General features: G+C 39.3%; 1 protein-coding gene across 2 annotated transcripts in view; it reads left to right on the top strand.

The window, feature by feature from the left end:
• Positions 1–19,962, top strand: part of LOC111566812 (sickle tail protein-like) — a 102,368-nt gene that overhangs the window by 36,747 nt on the left and 45,659 nt on the right. For both annotated transcript variants that reach the window (XM_055014644.1, XM_035946948.2), the window contains exons 3-5: positions 7,473–7,671; positions 9,064–9,262; positions 12,836–12,929. In XM_055014644.1, the coding sequence (XP_054870619.1) occupies positions 7,473–7,671; positions 9,064–9,262; positions 12,836–12,929 (492 nt within the window). The remainder of the gene's footprint in view (positions 1–7,472; positions 7,672–9,063; positions 9,263–12,835; positions 12,930–19,962) is intronic.

Here is a 19,962-nt window from a genome sequence, read left to right as displayed (position 1 = left end):
TTTCAACAATTTGTGGTCCACAGCGGTCGATTTGTAGTTGGATCGCAATCATGTGATCGTCAGCAGGCAGCTTATGTAGTGTTCATTTGTAGTCATAGTTACAGTGACGCCGTGCTATTATCTTGCAATGATAAAGAAATCTTTAACAAAGCCGCATCACTGTCAAAATCTAATCACTTGCTACTTGTGTCATGTCTGACCTTCCCTGAAAATTTCATCCAAACCATTAATCCATTTTTGAGTAATGTTGCTAACAGACAGACAGACAGACAGACAGACATAAACCAACGCCAATCATCACATAACTCCGCTGCATTCCTTGGTGGAGTAATAACCAGTTAGGATCTTGCTCTCTCTTTGACTGTGACACACCATACAGGACTTATCTTAACCCGTTCATGCATTCATTGTTATAGACTGTTTTCTAAGGCTTATTATTAGTCCTATAAAACATTGCTATTTTACTATTTTCTATTTTATTTCTGTTTTTTAAAAGGTTTATAGCTGTCTACAGAATTTCTCTGCATCAGTGTGTAATATGCGTAGAGATTTGATCAGTATTTGGTGGAATCCGTGTTCCCTCCGTTTCTCTAGTGTTTCTTGTACCACCTGATGACACACAGTCCCCAAAGCTGAAGATTTAAACCCCCATGTAAATCACTGGGAAGTTTCTCTTTTATCAAATGCTGCTCCATTTTCCTCCAAATATACTTCTGCTTATTGATCACTGGTTGATCCAGATGTCCTTTGTTTGTGATGAGGTGATTTTCTTCTGATGGCTGTAGACCTTGTTTGTGCATCACTGCTGCATGGTGACTGATGCTCCACTGTTTCTTTATCAGCTGAACTTTCCTGCAGCTCCTCTGCAGCCTAACGAGTATTTTAGCTTAAAAAAAATGCAGTTTTTTTCTAAAAATTTTCTTGCTTTTCCACATCATGTCTTGTCTTCCAATAATGACATTGGAAACAGCAAGCTGGTAGTGCTTTGATATCTTCTTAGAGTGTTTTTGACTGTGTACGCATGAGCTAGATTAACTTGGAGATGGTCGGTGAGTTGTTATTTACTCAGCTCTGGACTTGTTGGCAGTTCACAGTTCCTGATAGCAGTTCTTGACTTGTCTCACAGTGTAATCCATTACAGTCTTCTAAGCTAATGAAGCTCTGAAACATTGCCCAATCTTTGAAGTTCCAGACAAAAACCTAACCTAAAAAATTATGTGGAAATAATGATTGAAATGTGACATTTCTGTTGGTTTCACACAGCTGTTTTTATACAAGTGATAGAAAGCAGTCAAACAGTTTTACAAAATGATCATGGTCAGCTCAGATAATTGCAGTCATTAGAGCTGACCATGTATGTAATGATTGTGATGGGCCTTGTCCAAGAGACAGCTGTAGCAGCAATTATCACTACAGCACACACTGAATGACTGTGCTGTCATGAATGGTATTCAAAGACAGGCCCAGCGGAGCAAAAGCTTTTGGGTTGGACTTATTGGGTCTTAGGTTCACTGCAAGTGTCCAAATGCAGCATTGTAAAGGAATGCTGTGAGTTTTAGATTTGATTCACTTTGGCCACCTTAAATAGAAAGTGATAAGTCATCCGAACCAGGCTGCATGGTGGCTCTGTGGTTAGCACTGTTGCCCCACAGCTAGAGGATCCCTGGTTCATGTGCTGGGCTGGAATCTTTCTGTGTGGAGTTTGCGTTTTCTCCCCGTACATGCGACTCAGTCCAAAAACATCAGCTCCCTGTGACCCTAATGAGGATTAAGTGTTGGATAGATGATGGATGGATGGAAACTATCTACAGTAACTCAGAGATTGTGTGTATTAAACTATATTTTTACAGGCTGGCAGTCTGTTTTATACATATTTTATATTTTATATACATACATACATATATAAATACATATATACATACAATACACACACACAGTTTCTACACCTCATTCACATTTTTTTTCACTCACGTGCATATGCTCCCATGCGCTATGTGCCTCCAGGCGCTGGCTCCAAAACATACATGTTGTCAGCGAAATGAACAAACTTCTAAAAACAGGCCACAGTCTGACACTGATGCTGAACTAAAGAATGGTAATATAATCTCACACAAGTGAACTGAGCTTCATTCATTGAACTGGGAGAACACATATTCATCAGCAACAGTGTTCTGTGGTGTATAATTAGCATTAATTTCTATCTGCTGATCATGACTTGAAAGCAGTTCGAAACCGCAACAGTTTAAAAACTAATAGCATTATTGATCCATTACGCCTGATCAACAGGAAACTTTGGTTATAGCTAACAGAAAACTAATCCAGGAAGATGACGAACCCAATTTTGAAGCACTGTCACCGTTAACACTCACTAAGCATGAAAATGTAACCTGAGACTTGCAGAACAACTTTAAAACACCATGTTAGAACAGGTTTGACCTCAAGTTTGAAACAATTTACATACAGTAACTTCAGGTACAGTAATGTAAGTTACTCCTTTTACATGTAATATTCCAGATGTGGACAAGAGTACAAGCTTTTGTGACTCAGATGACTTTTAACACTTGCCTGTAGAGTTTACCTGGACTTATGGACACTAACGTTGGTAGCAGCAGTGTCAGTAAACACAGCAGCAGCAGGTAAAGGTGATGTGCAGTGTGTCCTCAGGCTCACAGTCATTCATGCTCCTCACTGCTTTCCAGGTTTGTCCTCTTTTATAAATATGCTGTCTTCTAGGAAACCAACAGTTGATGTCACAGTGGCTTTGTTTATACAGTCTATGAGCTACACTCACATTGTACAACAAGAATAAGAATTAGAATTTACACTGTCTTTAGTGTGTGAACCACAGAGACTTAACAGTGCAGATGACCCTGCAGTGGACTGTTTCATTTTTTGGATAGGGACCATGACAGCCTTTTTCACCTCTTGACCTGCTGTCACTAGACCTAATAGTTGACATTATGACTCTTTACACCACACACTGTATATGAGTCAGACTTTTTTTTTTTTTTTAACAATGTCACACAGAGGGGATAAATAGTTCATCTTTTTTATACTGATGTTTTTGGAGAGACTCTTTAAAAAACTTGATAAAACAGCAAATATATAACACTGATAGAGTTATTTGAAGCTTTGGGTTTTGTTTCAGGATCACAGGTGTGTGCAGGAAGCAGGCTTTCTTTCATCAAAGGATGGAAGGCTGGATAACAAAATGCTGATTTACTCAATGGGATTCTGAATCTGACAAGACATTTAATGATTTATGGAGTTTTTAGTACTTGACAATTTTCAATGTAGTGCTTTAGACATATTTCTGAACCGAAATAGTGTCAATTTAACCCTCACTTGAGTATGACTGCTACTCTGCTACAATTCTACAATTGGATTTAGCAGATGCTTTTATCCAAAGTGATGTATAGCTGAGAGTAGACACAACACAAGCAAGCATCTAGTTAGGAGAAAACAACCTTGATAAGAGCCATTAAACCCTGTGTTACTCTGTGTTATGTATACAGGAGCTGTTTACTTTAACTTTTGTTGACCACAGGCTCCTTGCTGTGTCTGTGTCTACATGTCTGTCAGCATGTAATGTGCTGCAGGTGCTCAGCATTTGGGCATTTGCCTTGTATACGGAAACTAGGCTCAGATCAGCTGTAGATGCAGTTTAAGGATTCCTGCTGACTCTGTACTTCAATGTTTTGTAAAGCTTTTGTTTAGCAAATTGCTTGTGTTTAGGCATCATAGACTGAAAATTGATGCCAGTGTGGCAGCGCTTTGAAGTGCAATAATACTGAAGGCTCCAAAAATCCCTGGCTCTAATAAGACTTTTTTGTAATTTTTTTGACTATAGTTTTCTGTTATAATACAAATAAGCCCAAGGTAAAAGGATTTTTCTTGAACTATAGAACACTCTTTTCTAGTCTTCACAAATTTACCATCTGCCTAGTAATGAATCAAATAGGATATTTAGTGTCATTGAAATTGGTAAGAATGTAAGACTCATAAAAGGGGACAAACTCTTTTTGTTTTGTGTACATTGTCCAAGGTCAAGTCATCTCAGGGAAATTTGGTGACATCAGAGATAGAGAGAATGATGTCAGTGGCTTTCATGTTTGAAAAGCATGGCAAAAGTTATAAGCTTTTGATTGCTGCAAGCTCGACAAATTGTTGCAGCTGCAGGAGCACGTGTGATGCGTCAGCTGACTGATGCGTTTTCAAGAACACTAAATGGGGAGGACAAGGAGATTGTAAACCCAATTACTGGTAAAATTGAAAATTTGAAAAAAGTTTGACATCAGATTCAAACGATGTGTGTTGATAGAATTGGCCAGCTGGCACAGGGCTTGTTTAACCCTGGTGCCTGAGCTAGCCGTGTGGCTGCTAATTCACTTCTGCCTGTCCCGACAACTGTCTGACGTAGAATGTGCAACATCCTAGTTTCTTTGGATATGTGAACAGATGAGGCATCCAAAATCTCTGACCATTCACCGGACTGCTGTGTGGTTGGAGCACCTTAAATGCCTCTGTTTGACACTATCCTTGCTGAAAGGAACTGAGGATGAAGCTGCACACTGGCTTTCTCTTGGCTAGATAAATGATTTAAGAACAAAAAGCCCAGCATAAACTAGAGACTGTGAATGATACTTTGGTTTTTTTTTTGCTCAGCAACCTCAAGGGAAAATAAATGTCAGTACATTGAGTAGCAACATAGTTTGTGATTCTGTCAAAAGCTTTGCTGCTGATTTGATCTCATGTTTGTACATGTCTCAAGTGCGCAAAAAAATATAAAGCACTTTGAAGTGGGTAATGGTGTCACAAGATAGGTCATGGCTTTTTACCCATCCCCCATGTTAATGGGTTGTTGCAATTTTGGATTTCACTTGGAGATAATTGTGACTATTGGGTTGCTTCCAGTATGGAGCATCACTGGTGCAGGTGGATGCACATTTTTAAAACTTGATCCATGCAGAACTGGTTCTGTGATGAGCGAGTACTCTTGTGATGGTAAACACAGGATTTCATCCAGTCTGAGACTGGGGTTAATGATCCTCAGTGGATAAGTAAACTTCTGGTCCAGAACAATCTTCTGCAAGAACTTTGCCGCTGTTGCTACTCCTTTGACTAACCTGCTTAGTCCAAAGGTTACTTTTGCCTTTTCTGGTTCATGTCCAATGGCATTTAGGAACCTTCAAGTACCTTTAGGTTAGAGCTTCCATTCCTGCTGCGAGCTCTCAATTCAAGCAATGCTGGTGCTGGAGCTGTTCTCAGGAGGATCCTCGGGGGTTTTAGTTCAGTTTCATATTAATCTGAACAGAATCTCTGATTGGCACTTATGTTTAACTTTAGTTACTTGCAAATGATGGACATCAAAGATGGGGATTAGGAAGGATTCAGATTTGATAAATGGGTTGGTTACTGGACTCAAATGAATCATTTAACTAGTCAAAAATGAGGGTTCGTTTCTTTAAGAGTAACAATGTTTGCTTTGCCTTTTCAAAATGAAGTTATCATTGAGTTATCAAGATGATTACTTTCTACTACTGAACAAGGCAGTGTTGTACCGCTGGTCTGTGACATGAGGACAGGTCCACGTGACTGCACTAAAAACCATCATCAGTCCTTCTTCTGAGACTACAATGTGGGGTAAAGAAATCTGGCTCGTCAACTTCCCTCAGGTCTGTAAATTAGCAGTCTTAAGAGTCAATGTTTTAGGTAGGAACAAAATGTGTTTAACAGGAATGCACAACACTGAGTGTGTGTGAACTTTTCATGTTTTTGTTTGTTTTAGTGATTGTTAAAGTGATAATCAGTCTACTGCTCATCATTACATCCACTTCCACTATCATGGAAGCTACTATTAGGTGCCTGATTATGGCTTAAAATGGGGAAGTGAACTTGGAAGGACGCATTATTGGTGGGGAATGTGGGGATCCTTCTGAGAAAAAAAAGCTATTTTAAACCAGTTTGTACCTTAGTACCCTTCTTCCAGTCATCTACAGTCCAGTATTTGTGCTCCCTGGAAAAGTTTCGCATTTGGATGTTTGCAGGCCTCAATAATGGCTTCTTAGCAGCTAGTCTTCCCTTTAAGCATTCTGTTGTCTACTTATGGTCATGCTAGAGACTTTTTCAGATACTGATCTAGAAGCATTCATCTCTGCCTGAAGATAAGCAGTGGTCTTCCTTCTATCTCTAGTACTTCAAATCTTGAGGTTTCTGACATCAACATCAGGTACCTTTCGTTTTCAGCCTCGTCTTTTGTGCATTTTGTAAGTACCAGTCTCTGCAATGGAGTCCAAGGCATACTTGACCACACTGTGAGAATACTTTATGTCTTGACCTATTTGTCTCAAAGACCGTCCAGCATCATGAAGTGCTTTAATTCAAACTCTATCTTTATCAGTGAGTTCCCTACACTTTGCCATTTTGAACAGGAATGAGGAATTTCAAACTGAATTCACGTTTTTATACCCAAATTTGAGCCACCGCACTGGAATTCTCTGAGAAGTCAGAAATTAATCAAGAATAACATACAACCACTAAAATTATTATTTTCTGCTCAGGAATGCCAGCAAATAACTGCAATTTGGCATCTCAATCAAAAAATAATAATGTGCTTTAAGAGTTTTTTCTGCTTTTCTGAAAAACTAAATTTGAAAATTCATGGATAGCAACAGTAATTATAGTTTAGCATTAAAGATATAATTTTGATTAAAGAGCTTGCACATACTGGCAGATTAGCCATTACAGAAACATAAAAAAATATTTTGGTAATCAGCAATTCTGTTATTTTGGGCAGCGGTGGCAAGCATCTTCAACTGGGTGGTGGTCTAATAAATTTATTTAGTACTGTATATTTATATGAATTTGGAGATTAATGCAAATGCCACTGTTGCAAAGGCAAGTCTGTCCACAATCTAAATCCTTGGCAAAACTGCCAGTTTCAGCTTCTCTTTCAATGTGGTAGGTCACTGCCTTGAGGTTACGGTTGTTGTTTTCTGGGGTGGAGAAAACAGTAACACAGAGATAGTGTAAGGGAGGGAGAATTCTGGCTGAAATCAGCCAATGGCAGGCTTAGACCCACAACCTGCATCCAGTGAGTCACACTAATGGACTTTTGACCCATCCAGGGTGTATGCTGCCTTACACCCTACATCCACAACCCTGCTCAGGATCAAGCAGAAATAGAAAATGGGTGGAGGTGAAATGAAATTTGAAGTGATCATTAGTAAACACTGGCCAAGTCTTGCAAAACCACCATCCACTATGCTTTGATAATGCATATCAGAGCAAGAACTGAGCCATGAGATTGAAGAACCTGTGTGCAGAATTCAGAGACAATATTGACTCTGACGTATTTCCCTAAGAATGCATCAATCAGTGTCCTAACGTTGATATAAATTCTACTTTTAGCAGAAATATTACTCCCTCGTTCCATATAACCTCAGTGTTTTCTCTGTCTTCACTGCATCCAGGTGAGGAGTCCCCGACCTTCTAAAAGTCCTCCTTGCACAGATGTGTCGGACTTGGTGGAAGAGCAGGACCCTCTAGCTTCAGAGACCATGTCCGATGGGGATGTGCTGCCCCCGTCGGTCCCCTTTACAAGGGGCTGTAAAGCCAGAGCAAGTTTACCCGTGAGTCGCTCGAACAGTGAAACAAGAGAGAGATCGCTTGGTAGGTAGAAACATTCACACGTACATGCAAGCATGCATCGCACAGTTTCCTTTGGTGTAGAGGGCAGTTGCCCACTATCGCAGATTGAAATATGTGAAGTTTCTTTGTCAGTTTTTACTTCCAGTGCAATATGGCTTTATTTTTTTAAAAACTTTTTTTACAAGAAACCTTTTGACAATTGTGGTTGGTCACTTTTAAGGTTTATGTTGTTCCTCTGTTCAGGAAGTGAATCAATCCCAAATATCAGGACCAACTGTCATGTGGTTTTTCAGCTCAAAATAGTGCAATTATTTATTTATTTATTTTTATTTCACTGTAATTGTATGACCCCTGGCATTAAAACTGTTTTAAACCGACTGCTTTGCTCTGAAAACCAATGAGGAGATGTTGTTTCCACCCCCACAGGAAGACGTTATCTCCGTCTGTGATTGACAGCTTAAGCTGGATGACTATTGGTTACTTAGTTGTTACATAGCACCTGACTAATTTTTACTCACTTGCAAATGTGGGAGGCTAATTAGTCATGGGGGAGCTTAAAGAATGTAAGAATAATATGTCTTCATATCTTAACATGGTTTATTTTACACCTCCAAATTTACAACCATAAAACACACCAAAAAAGTTGTTGGAACTGTGCCATCATTACCAAAATTGCTTTTACTTACTTCTACTGATATGACAACTCAGAATGCAGGCTGCTATCAGAGAGCTCACCATATAAATTAGCTGTCAGATGTATGTACTTTAACAGAAAACTAAACGGAACTAATATATCCACACAGGTTTTTTGTGTGTTTCTTGTTTCTTTTCTCTTAATCTCTCTGAGTGTCCTCAGAGAACTCGGCTTGACTCTGTTCAACTTCAAGCTAAAAGCAGGTGTAATCAGCCTGAATAACTCAATAACACAAGTGTGAATGTTTAAATAGCAATAGAAAAAAGATTCTTCGATCAAATCACGTCTTTGTGATGGTTGCGACTTTAGTTTTTATATTACACTTTCATTATTCAAGGTTTTATTTAATGCTGTTTTCTCCTTACCTCACTGGGAGGCCAGCAAGTGTATTGTGCTGGATTAAGATAATGGATGATGGTAGTATATCACAGAGGACACTGAGTTATGAGCACTGTACTTTGTCTTTAAACTTTATTCAAATAACAGTGTCATTTTCAAGTATGAAACATTTCTAGTGGCCCCTGAGTATGAGAGTATCTCTTGATAGAAAAAACAAACATATTTTGTGCACAGTGCAGTGCTGGATCAGTTTATTAGCATAAGAAGTGGTCAGATGCTTGTAGTCTAGCTCTCATATGTCAGACGTGGTGCATGTGTCAGTACCTTCACACTGTGTAGTCATGTTGGACATCATATACTCACTGTGTGTGCTTTGCCAGGTGTGTTGTACCTGCAGTACGGAGAGGAGACAAAGCAGGTTAGGATGCCTGCTGAAATCAGCACTCAGGACACTCTGCGGGCTCTGTTTGTCACCGCCTTCCCCCATCAGCTCACCTTAAAGATGCTGCAGTCTCCTAACATGGCCATCTACATCAAAGACACTTGTCGCAACATCTACTACAACCTGGAGGATGTCAGGTGAGGGCCTGTTGTTGCAGTACTGAGCAGCTAAACTATTGCACTCAAATATATGAATGTGTGTGTTTCCAAAATTACAATAATGTAGGACAGAATGACTGACAGATTAACACATATGCATCACATATAAATATACATATACACTACCGTTCAAAAGTTTGGACACACCTTCTCATTTAATGGTTTTTCTTTATTTTCAGGACTATTTACATGGTAGATTCTCACTGAATGCATCAAAACTTTGAATGAACACATATGGAACAAGAAAAGCACTCCGCCAAGACTGTTCATTCCCTGACCTTGCGCTGAGCAAAGGCATGTGTTTTGTATGGTTACCAAATCACATGACCTAAATATGTCTCAGGCAGTGGGAATTGATGGGACTCAGAAACACCCCCACAATTAAATCAATTTCTTATATCATTTCTGATAAGTCCACAGCAGTGAATTTGTAGCAGGATCGCAATCATGTGATCGTCAGCAGGCAGCTGAGGTAGCGTTCACTTGTTGTCATAGTTACAGTGACGCCGTGCCACTACCTTAATGGGAAATCCTTAACAAATCTGTGGCTCCAGACTATAAGTCGCATCACTGCCAAAATGTAATAAGGTGGTCCTTGTGTCATTTCTAACCTTCCCTAAAAATTTCACCCAAATCCGTTTTTGAGTAATGGTGTGGGGTTCACATGAGCAAAGGGTGACTATTTTGAAGAATCTAAAATATAAAACATGCTTGGACTTATTTCACACTTTTTTGTTTAGTACATAATTCCATATATCTTGATCATAGTATTAGTGTCTTCAGTATGTATCGACAACGTATAAAGTAGTAAAAACAAAAAAATAAAAAACATCAAATGAGAAGGTGTGTCCAAACTTTTGATTGGTAGTGTATATGCAGACAAATTTAACTCTCTTCTGTCCTTTGTACTCATTCATAAAGTTTGGACATACCACGTTCATATTCACATAGAAGCAGGTTGATTGACAGATTTATTGTGGTATTACATTATTCTTACATTCAGTTCCACTAAGGATGAAAAAGTCTCATTTTGGCTTTTTAGAATTCAAAAATGATAGTATTTTTTTTTTTACCAATATTGCAGAAATTATTTGCATTTTTAACCAGATACAGATAAAGTTATCCAATTAGAGTACCAAGGTTGTCAGACAGCCCGTATTGGTAGCATCTGCAACGTTCTCCATCCAAAATGTTCCCCAAGTGAGTTAAAAAGCCAACTCTGAAAAGAAATCCTCTGGTTTTGTGAGTTTTTGTTTATTCCAGTGCAGCAAAGTCTGCCTTGTTTTATCTTGTATGTGATACTGACATGCTGGAAACCCAATTTTTACCCATGAATATAAATGAAAACTCCCACCCCCATTTGGAAACAGCTTCTCCATTTTATACAAAAAATTAGTTCTTACAGCTTAGTAATAGGCAATGTTCTAACTTTAGATTGGGACACAACGCATTAGCTTTGTAGGCTACATCACCAGTGGTGCTAAACCAACAACAGATGATTACTTGAAAAGTAATGTGACATCAAAAGAGTGCACCCTCACTGATGTTTAGCACTTTTGAAATCCCATCTTAGTAAAGGAAGTTTTTGTAATTGACAAACTTCCTAGATATGATCACATTTTGATAATGACTACTTGTTCCGAATTTCTTAAAGTTCTGCAGATTAACTAAAGAGATCTATTTCTCTGTCCCTGTGGAGAGACACTGTGAATGTAAAAAATGCTGTTAGTTGGTGGGGCTGTTTCTACAAAGACTAGTTTGATCCTTTATAGAGAACATATCTGATCCGTCTGATTTCAGTAGGCATCAAGCCTTTTATCGTACGATGCAGAGATCTGATATATTCAATTCTTGCTCATTAACACTTAAGATATCCACACTATGCCGTTCTCTCTATCCACACTTATTATGTCAGATATCTACATCATCATTCATCTTAGGACAAATGATGTCACAGTTACCATTCATGTATGAGGGGTTCCTCACCACAGACATCCACAATTCAGCTGCAGATACCCAACAATGTGAATTGAGGATATCTTTGAATTGAATTATGAAACATTGTAATTCCATTTTCATCTGTCTACAGTTTATTTCTGACTAGTCATAATTCTAATTTATTTATTTTTAAAATCCACTTAATATTTATATTGTCTTCTTAGGTGCATTCATTTAAGTTTTCACTGGTCAAAATGATGTTGTAGACGTTTGAACTGAAATTTTACCCAGTCAAAAAGTAATTACGGATATCCTGAATTTGAGTTTTAACTGGATGAAATGACCAGAGGCAACTTGCTTTTCAAACATACTGTACTGCACCCAGCTGAAAACCTAAATAGGAGATTAGTTTTCAAAGCACATCCAGATTCATTGTTACGGCAGGTTCAAAAGGCTCAGGAGCAGGAAATGAAACAACACCAGCGTAAACGTTTTAAAAACATTTTTATTCACAACAAGAAACTCAATACAGGAACCGAAACTAGAACCTTAGACAAAGAAGAACTAAACTACTACTAGAACTAAGAAACAAACCCATCTAGAGGTACGGAGGAATAACTACATAAACATAGAAACTAAAACTAAGGTTAACCCACGTATGGTAATACCAAGGTAGGGAAACAACTGAAAATACAAAACTAACCCAGCCTAGACTACCAGTAATTATGAACTGAAACCCCAGACTAAAGCTATCCTATGCAAAGCATAAAATATATTAAGTTAAATACGGAACACAGATTTTTTAATTCGACATACAAAGAGTCTGGTGATACTAAGGCTTGGAGACTTAGCTGATGAGCTGAGAACAGGCCTTCTGGTTTGACTTCATCTAGAACTCTCCCGGTGTTCGCCATGTGCCTGGTAAGTTGGTATCAATAGAACCCGGTCGTGGCAGGTGTTTCCAGAGAACGTCCTCTTTCCAGGTGTACGTTGATGTTCCCAGGTTAAGCTGGCGACAGGTGGAAATCCTCCGGAGAAGAAGGCAGAAAACCAGCAGATGAAGGAACCCAGGCAACTCAGCAGGCAGGAATCAGCTTTCTAAACACAGAAAACAGAATTACTAGCAATTCTAGGCTGGTGGCAAAGACAGTTCTACTCCCAGCTCTAACTGGAGATTAGACGACGGTCCAGCTTCGAATGACGGGTGCCATCTGCTTTTATAGAGACGTTCAGAGACCAGTCACTCAGCTCCACCTGCAGCTCGTCTGCTGATTACAATGCAGCACACCTGCTGCCAGCTTCACTATGAACACACCTAGGAGAGAGAGAGAGAGAGAGAGAACAGGGCTGGAGGAGGAGAGAGCACTACCACAGCCCACAGCCTTAAGCTGTGGCTGTGACACTCATAGGTCCACAATTGTATCTGTTGGCAAAAAAAATGTAAGAATACACTATCAGTTTCTTGTTAGCCACTGACTCTTTGCTGACGAGCCCTTTAGTTTCCTTCACCAATATCCAATGGTAAGCCTCGTATGAGCAGCATCATGTTCAACAATTCAGACTTGTCACAGTGACACCTGTATTGAACTGCCACCTTGTATGTTCCATTTGTAGAAACATCACACCTCAATCCTTTCTGAAGGCTTATCATAAGGATCCAGCACACGTGTTCAACCGTTATGGACGACCTACCGCCACAGAGGGCAGGGTGAGTGAGCCAGAAGTCTGCTTCATGGTTTTCTTTTTCCTTATTTTTCTTGGTTTTCTTTGCATCCTGTAGTGTTGGTGGAAAATTGACCGATTTCAAATGTGTTTCAGTCATGACTGATAATGTTTCAATGAGACTTTAAGGAATGCAGTGTCCAACATGCAGTTTTATAAAAGGAATATTTTCAATTCATATAGGAATGCAACATTACAAACCGTATACATCAGTTTGGCAAATCAAACTAATCCAGCTACTTCGAAACACTAATATACCCAAAATATACCGACTACTCACAGATGAGATGATTACCTTTTTTTAATTTTCCAAACATGTTAAGCTGAGCTGGAATGCTTTTGCCCCTCAATAAACAAGATGACTATTAATTAGTAAGTGCTGGCATGATTGCAGGCGATGGCTGTGTGCCTGAGAGAGTGTATTTGTGTAAGATTGAACTGAGTATACTGCCACTCTTTACTATATTTTGAAAAATCTAAAATATTTGACATAGTTTTTTCTTCTTCTTTTTTTTTTTTTTACCCTTTTTACCCTCGATTGAGTAGATGTTTCCAAACTTTACCTATGCTGTTTATTCAGGCAGATTTATAATAATTTCCACTCTAGTAACAATAAAAGCAGCAGGTGAGACAAGTTATTTCTTTCCATAGTCTGAATGATTTCAATTCGATTTTTTTTGTTAGATGAATAAGAACCAGAATTTGATCACTGTGTTGCATCAGCTGTTACTGGCTGATAAAAAAATCAACCACCAATTCAATTTTATTTCAAAAAATAATGTCAGAATATTAGTGGTTGCCATTGATACCACATCTGCACCTAAATAAACTAGAAAAGCACTCAGAGAGCACAGTATTCCACCAAGGCTGTTCATTACAGTACCTGTAAATGCCCAGGTCAGCAGAGACAATTGACATCATGTGACAGCCTCATTAATTTAGGAGTAGGACAATGTATCCTACACTGATGTGGAATCCAAGAACAGCAGTAGATTAACCACTGAATACTTTTTTTGGACTTGGATCTTGTCAAACAATAAGGGACACACCAAGGACAAGAACAAACTGAGCTTAGAAACACTATTATCAAAAGGTTTATAAATCATGTCTAAACAGATTAATTACAGTGGTTGGTGGTATAATCCCCACCACCGCCTTCTGTCAACACGTCCAAGTGTTCCTGAGCAACAATGAGTAATCGAGTGCCCTCAATGCTTCAGTATGTACAGCACTGCCCTGTAGAACTATAAACTGCCATTTCTACATTTCTGTTGATGTTCCTGTTAAACAAAAAAGGCCCAATTTGTCTATGAGTGGAAAAGACATCCTTGTGAAGGAGATTTCTGTGCTGTAGAATGGGGTTATGTTAAGTGCTTACTTTAGTATCTTCACACGCTCCTAGCTACCTGAAACTCACTCATCATGTTGACTTGTAAAACTTAGGAGGCAGGACAGTGGCTGATTACTCTGCTTCTTTGATTGGTTATATGAAGTGTGTTGATTGGCCATTGCAGCTACTGACTAAGTAAGCAAATACTGTAGATTACCAGTATCCATGTACGTGCCTCCTTATTGTTTTTGAGACTAATAAGTAAGTCTCCGTGTCTCCCACAAACAAAATGACCTTGCACTGAGCACAGGCATGTGTTATGCATGTGTACATTATGTACGGATACCGAATCGTGCGACCTAAATATGTAACAGGCGGCGGGTATTGACTCCCACAATTTAATCAATTGTTCCTTGTATCATTTCCAACGGATAAGTCCCGATTAATCTGCAGTGGTGGATTTGTAGTAGGATCGCAACGATGTGATCATCAGCAGGCAGCTGACGTAGTGTTCACTTGTAGTCATAGTTAGTGATGCCGTGCCGCTATCTCGCAATGATACAGAAATCTTTAACAAATCAGTGGATTCAGACTATAAGCCACATCAAATCTAATCACTTGGTCCTTGTGCCAGATTAGAATGCATTAACAGATTTGTTAACAAATATAAATACTGGGGATCGACTGATATGAGTTTCTCAGGGCCAGTGTGGGTTGTTGATAATAAAGAAAGCAGTATAACCAAAATTAGAACTGACATACATTAAATATGCCATTCTAACAGCATGTACTAGTGGGGGAATCTGTCATTCATAACTATGCTTCTTTGTTAATGAGGATTACTACACCCTGTGACACACACTGTGAGATCAATGAGATCAATAACTGTATCCTCTTTTCTGCTGTTCTGCTGTTTTGTTAATCTCTCTCTGTTCTGTCACTTTCATTCTCTATTAAAGCCCAGAACAGAAAACATTTAGAGTTATTATTTATTTTTTAGTTACAGTTAGCCTCTTAGTGATAGCCTTAGCCTCGTGTCGTGAGCAACTTAACTTCCAGCTGCACAGACACCAAGAGCTCAGTTATTTGAGTATTTTCAGTGAAATGGGGAAACATACAATAACTGTTACCTAACTCTCAAAACACAGGTCCACTAACTCACCAGAACTGCTCTGTTCCGGAAATGTACACTTAGAGCAAGAAAAAGCAAAGACATCCTAATTTCATTACAAGAAGTAGATCTGAGTGAGCGAAGGAAAAATTTCCACTCTGATGGGTCCTTTGAATTTAAATGCTTCTTCAGGATTAAAGGCACAATAATGGTTAGGTGTTTAATATGTCTCAGTGAATTTGACGATCTAAGTAGTAGAAGTAAACGCTGATGTCATGTGGCAGGAGAAGAGCAAGCAACTGACATGAACAAGTATTACCCAAGCAATGTTACACACAACAGCATGGGCTCAACATAAGGCAGATGGTGTTAGTATATATTTATATATGTACACATGATACCTCTTGACAGACAGCGGTTGGCTGTCTGACGGTGTGTATGAGTGATATGAGGAGATACAGGTTCAACAAGGCCACTATAAACATGCTGTGTCCCATAAATGATGCAGTCGCCTCTTAGTCAGTCAGCAACTAATGTGTCACCCTGTTTTGACCCATAATTACTGTCTGCCCTTGAGCCAATCAGAGTCATGTTGGAAATGTTGCTGGCGAGACACATTATTTCCCCTTCAGAATTCAGACAACATTTTGAGGTATTCTGTGTTACGGGCCCAACAAGAAAAGCACTCAGGGAGTGCAGTACTCCGCCAATTGTCACATAACTCTGCTGCGTTCCTTGGCGGAGTAGTAATCAGTGCAAGCAAAGCTCAGTTCAGGTGGACTTTGCAGGACTTCCAGGATTCTTTAAGTGTTACAGCTACAGCAAAGGTTCCTGCCGCTGGAAGAACATGCACTTCTAGTTAGACATTAGTTCATAGCTTCTGCCTTCAAACATGTTGCTGCCAATATCTCTTTTATGCATTTGCACAAAAGCCACTTTGTTTAATTTAATTGATTTAATTTAATTTGTCGATTACTGGGGTGACCTTCCTAGATCACAACAACTCATATTTGTGTGTGGAGCTTAACCCATTCTGGACACAAAACAGGCACTACACTTACAAGGAGTTAGTAAGTCTTCATTGATGCTCACTCAGTTTTGATGGATCTTATAATCCACTGCCTCTTAATGCTATTTGGTTTGGAGCGACATTTGCATGGAATCCTCCACAACAGGAGTCATAGTGTGGAGGAGAGGCTGTAGGGGGTCAGTGAAACTGAGCACACACATCATGTTTCTGTCCTGATAACTCTCTCCTGCATCCTGTTCTGCTGTTGATAAACTTCTCAATTATAAACTGCTGTTGTGTTGCCAATTGCTGGGCTTATGGGAGCTTTCTGTTTATAGAAAGGTCTGATTTTCTCTAAAACTAAGATGCTGTTCTGCTCCCATGAGTGTGACAGTGAACTGTCTTCCTTACTGTCCACTGCCAACTGTTTATCTCTTCTATGCATATTTACACTGACATAGTGTGTGTGATGTGAGCATCAGTCCAGTTAGTCTGTGGAATGTCCTCCGTTGATTACCCCATGTTTCCATATACAGAGAGAAAACAGATATGGTGGATTCCTCAACATGTCTCTGTTAGGGTTAGGGTGCATCTAGAAGTTCAAAGATTAGACAAGTTTTATTTTGGAAGTTATTTACCAGTTGTGTTAAGATACAGATTCTCTGCAATTCAAACATGAGAATTTTTTTACACATTGGTACTAACACACTGACTGTTGCTGAAATCTTTTGAATTAAGTTTCTTACTTGAAAGTGCAGTTTAGGTTATAGAGAAATACAAATACAAATACTTTATTAAAGCCTGAGTGGAAATTTGGTTGATACAGTAGGAAGAGTACAGTTCCCACCACCATAAATACAGATAAATCAGCAAAAATGAGCAGTTAATAAAAAATAAACAATAAGAATAACATAAAAAGCAAAATATCCTATGTAAAGGATATTGCTATAATCTGGCATATTTACGTCCATTGCTGTATAAATAGGCGTTCATTAATGTGCCTACCAAATAAAGAAACAATAAATAAAATAAATAAACTACTGTTCAAAAGTTTGGTGTCACTTAGAAATACCCTTATTTTTGAAAGAAAAGCATTTGTTACATTGATTTTCTACTTTGGGGCCTGTTTTGTCCCCATAAAGTCTTATAAAAGTATCTACTTTTGATTGTTCATAAGATCAAATTCCATACTGTTTAACTTAGAATGTAAATAATTAAATACTGTTTTCACATTTACACTACAGTTCAAAAGTTTGGGGTCACTTAGAAATGACCTTATTTTTGCAGGAAAATCTTTTTTTTTCAGTGACAATAACATTCAATGAATCAGAAATACAGTCTAGACCAGTGGTTCTTAACCTTGTTGGAGGTACTGAACCCCACCACTTTCATATGCACATTCACCGAACCCTTCTTTATTGAAAAATAAAATATGATTTTTTTCAAATTCAAGACATAGTTATATGTTTTACTGGTGCACAAAATGAACCGTGCATTAACATCACTTGTGTTCTTGTATTCCCCATCTCCATGCAGCTTAAGGAAGTGTTCCTTTAGTTTTGCCGGTGCTAGACCAGAATTGCTTAACTTGGCATTGCAAATCATGCAGATAGGACGCTGACTCCCATCACGTTCTGTTATACATGTGAATCCATGTTGTACATATTCGTCCGACCACTTTCTTTTTTTGCTCAACATAGTTAGTATGGATTCAAATATTAAGAAAGAAATCACACGTACCATCACGACAGTCACAAGTTGGTTACTGAGCGCACCAAATTCCCTGCAGCACAGATTGACCAAGCAATGTAGCGTGATCACCTGCAGCCAGTGATGGCCAAGCAGGGCGTGTCATCACGAATCATATGAGTCGGCTCTGTGTCTTGACCTCCGTCGAACCCCTGAGACTGACTCGCCGAACCCCTAGGGTTCGATTGAACCCAGGTTAAGAAACACTGGTCTAGACATTGTTAATGTGGTAAATGACTATTCTAGCTGGAAACAGCAGATTTTTAATGGAATACCTACATAGTGGTGCAGAGGAATATTTCCAGCAACCATCATTCCTGTGTTTTAATGCTACATTGTGTTAGCTAATCATGTTGAAAGGCTAATTGATGATTGAATAACCCTTGTGCTATTATGTTAGCACATGAATAAAAGTGTGAGTCTTCATAAAAAACATGAAATTGTCTGAGTGACCCTAAACTTTTGAATGGTAGCATATGTTAAAGTGTTTTATAGTGCAAATAGTGTCCAAGAGTACAAGAATGTCAACAAGTATGCAATTTCAAATTACAGAACTAGAGAAAGGTACTACAAGGCAGAGAGGGCTGAGAGCTCTCTGCCAGCGAGGGGTGATGCACTGAGCAGAGTTATTGCTTGTGGCAGGAAAGATTTTCCGTCTCTGCTCGTGTGGCTGCAGATGTGGACCAGCCTGTTGGAAAAGCTGCTCTGCTGCCTGTCTAGCAGGGGGTGAAGCAGGTGGTCAGGGTTATCCAGGATGGACAATGGTTTATTCAATGTCCTCTTTTCCACCACAGCTTCAAAATAGTCCAGTTGGCAGCCAACCACAGAGCTGGCTTTCCTGATCAGTTTGTTCAGTCTGTTCATATGGCCGGTTGTGATGCTGCTCCCCCAGCAGACCACTGTGAAGAACAAGGCACTGGACACAGCTGACTGGTATAAGACTTCCAACATTCTGCTGCACATGTTCAAGGATCTTAGTTTCCTCAGAAAATAGATGTAGTGTGTTAAAAGGTAAAGCCTCTAAGTAGAAGTCCTTTTTATTATTTATTTGATCTGAGGTCTGCAGATCCCCTGTTCGCGAGATCTTTCTACATGGAGTTTGCATGTTCTCCCTGTGCATGTGTGGGTTTTCTCCGGGTTCTCTGGCTTCCTCCCACATTCTAAAAACATGCTGAGGTTAACTGGTAACTCTACATTGTCCATAGGTGTGAATGTGAGTGTGATTGTTTGTCTCTATATGTAGCCCTGTGATAGACTGGTGACCTGTCCAGGTGTCCCCTGCCTTCACCCTAAATCAGCTGGGCTAGACTCCAGCCCCCCCATGACCCTAATGAAGATTAAGCGGTATATAGATGATGGATGGATAGATAGATATTTTATCGGAGTAGCACCCTCTGCCTTCAGTTCCTCCTTTTGTCTGTGGTAGTCGATGTTGTGTTAAATACTTTCTCTCCCTATAGGCAGCGGGGGTGTAGCAGTAAGTCAGTGGAAGTAAAGGAAATACGAGTGTGTACATATCTACAACAACGTCTGTGACAGTTTTTTTGTCCGTTGAACTTGTATAGTGCTTACAGAGAGTTTTCTGGCTGAGAGAGACGATGCTGCCTCAGAGTTGAGGCGAATCAGGGCTGTTTCCCAGTAGGGAGGAGATTTTGTTGTGGGGAATTTGTGTTGAAACAATCATTTGATTGACATCCTGTTTTCCTTGTGTAACTGGTCTGGACGTTACACTGCAGGCCTTATTTCATGTTAGATTTTCAGACTCCTGGCAGTTTATGTGTTTTGACATGTTGGCTCTGTGCAGGTTTAGAGATTCACGC

Source organism: Amphiprion ocellaris, chromosome 10, assembly GCF_022539595.1.
Source record: "Amphiprion ocellaris isolate individual 3 ecotype Okinawa chromosome 10, ASM2253959v1, whole genome shotgun sequence".
Lineage (NCBI taxonomy): Eukaryota > Metazoa > Chordata > Actinopteri > Pomacentridae > Amphiprion > Amphiprion ocellaris.
The sequence above is the reverse complement of the archived record's forward strand: the minus strand, read 5'-3'. Positions and strand labels throughout refer to the sequence as shown.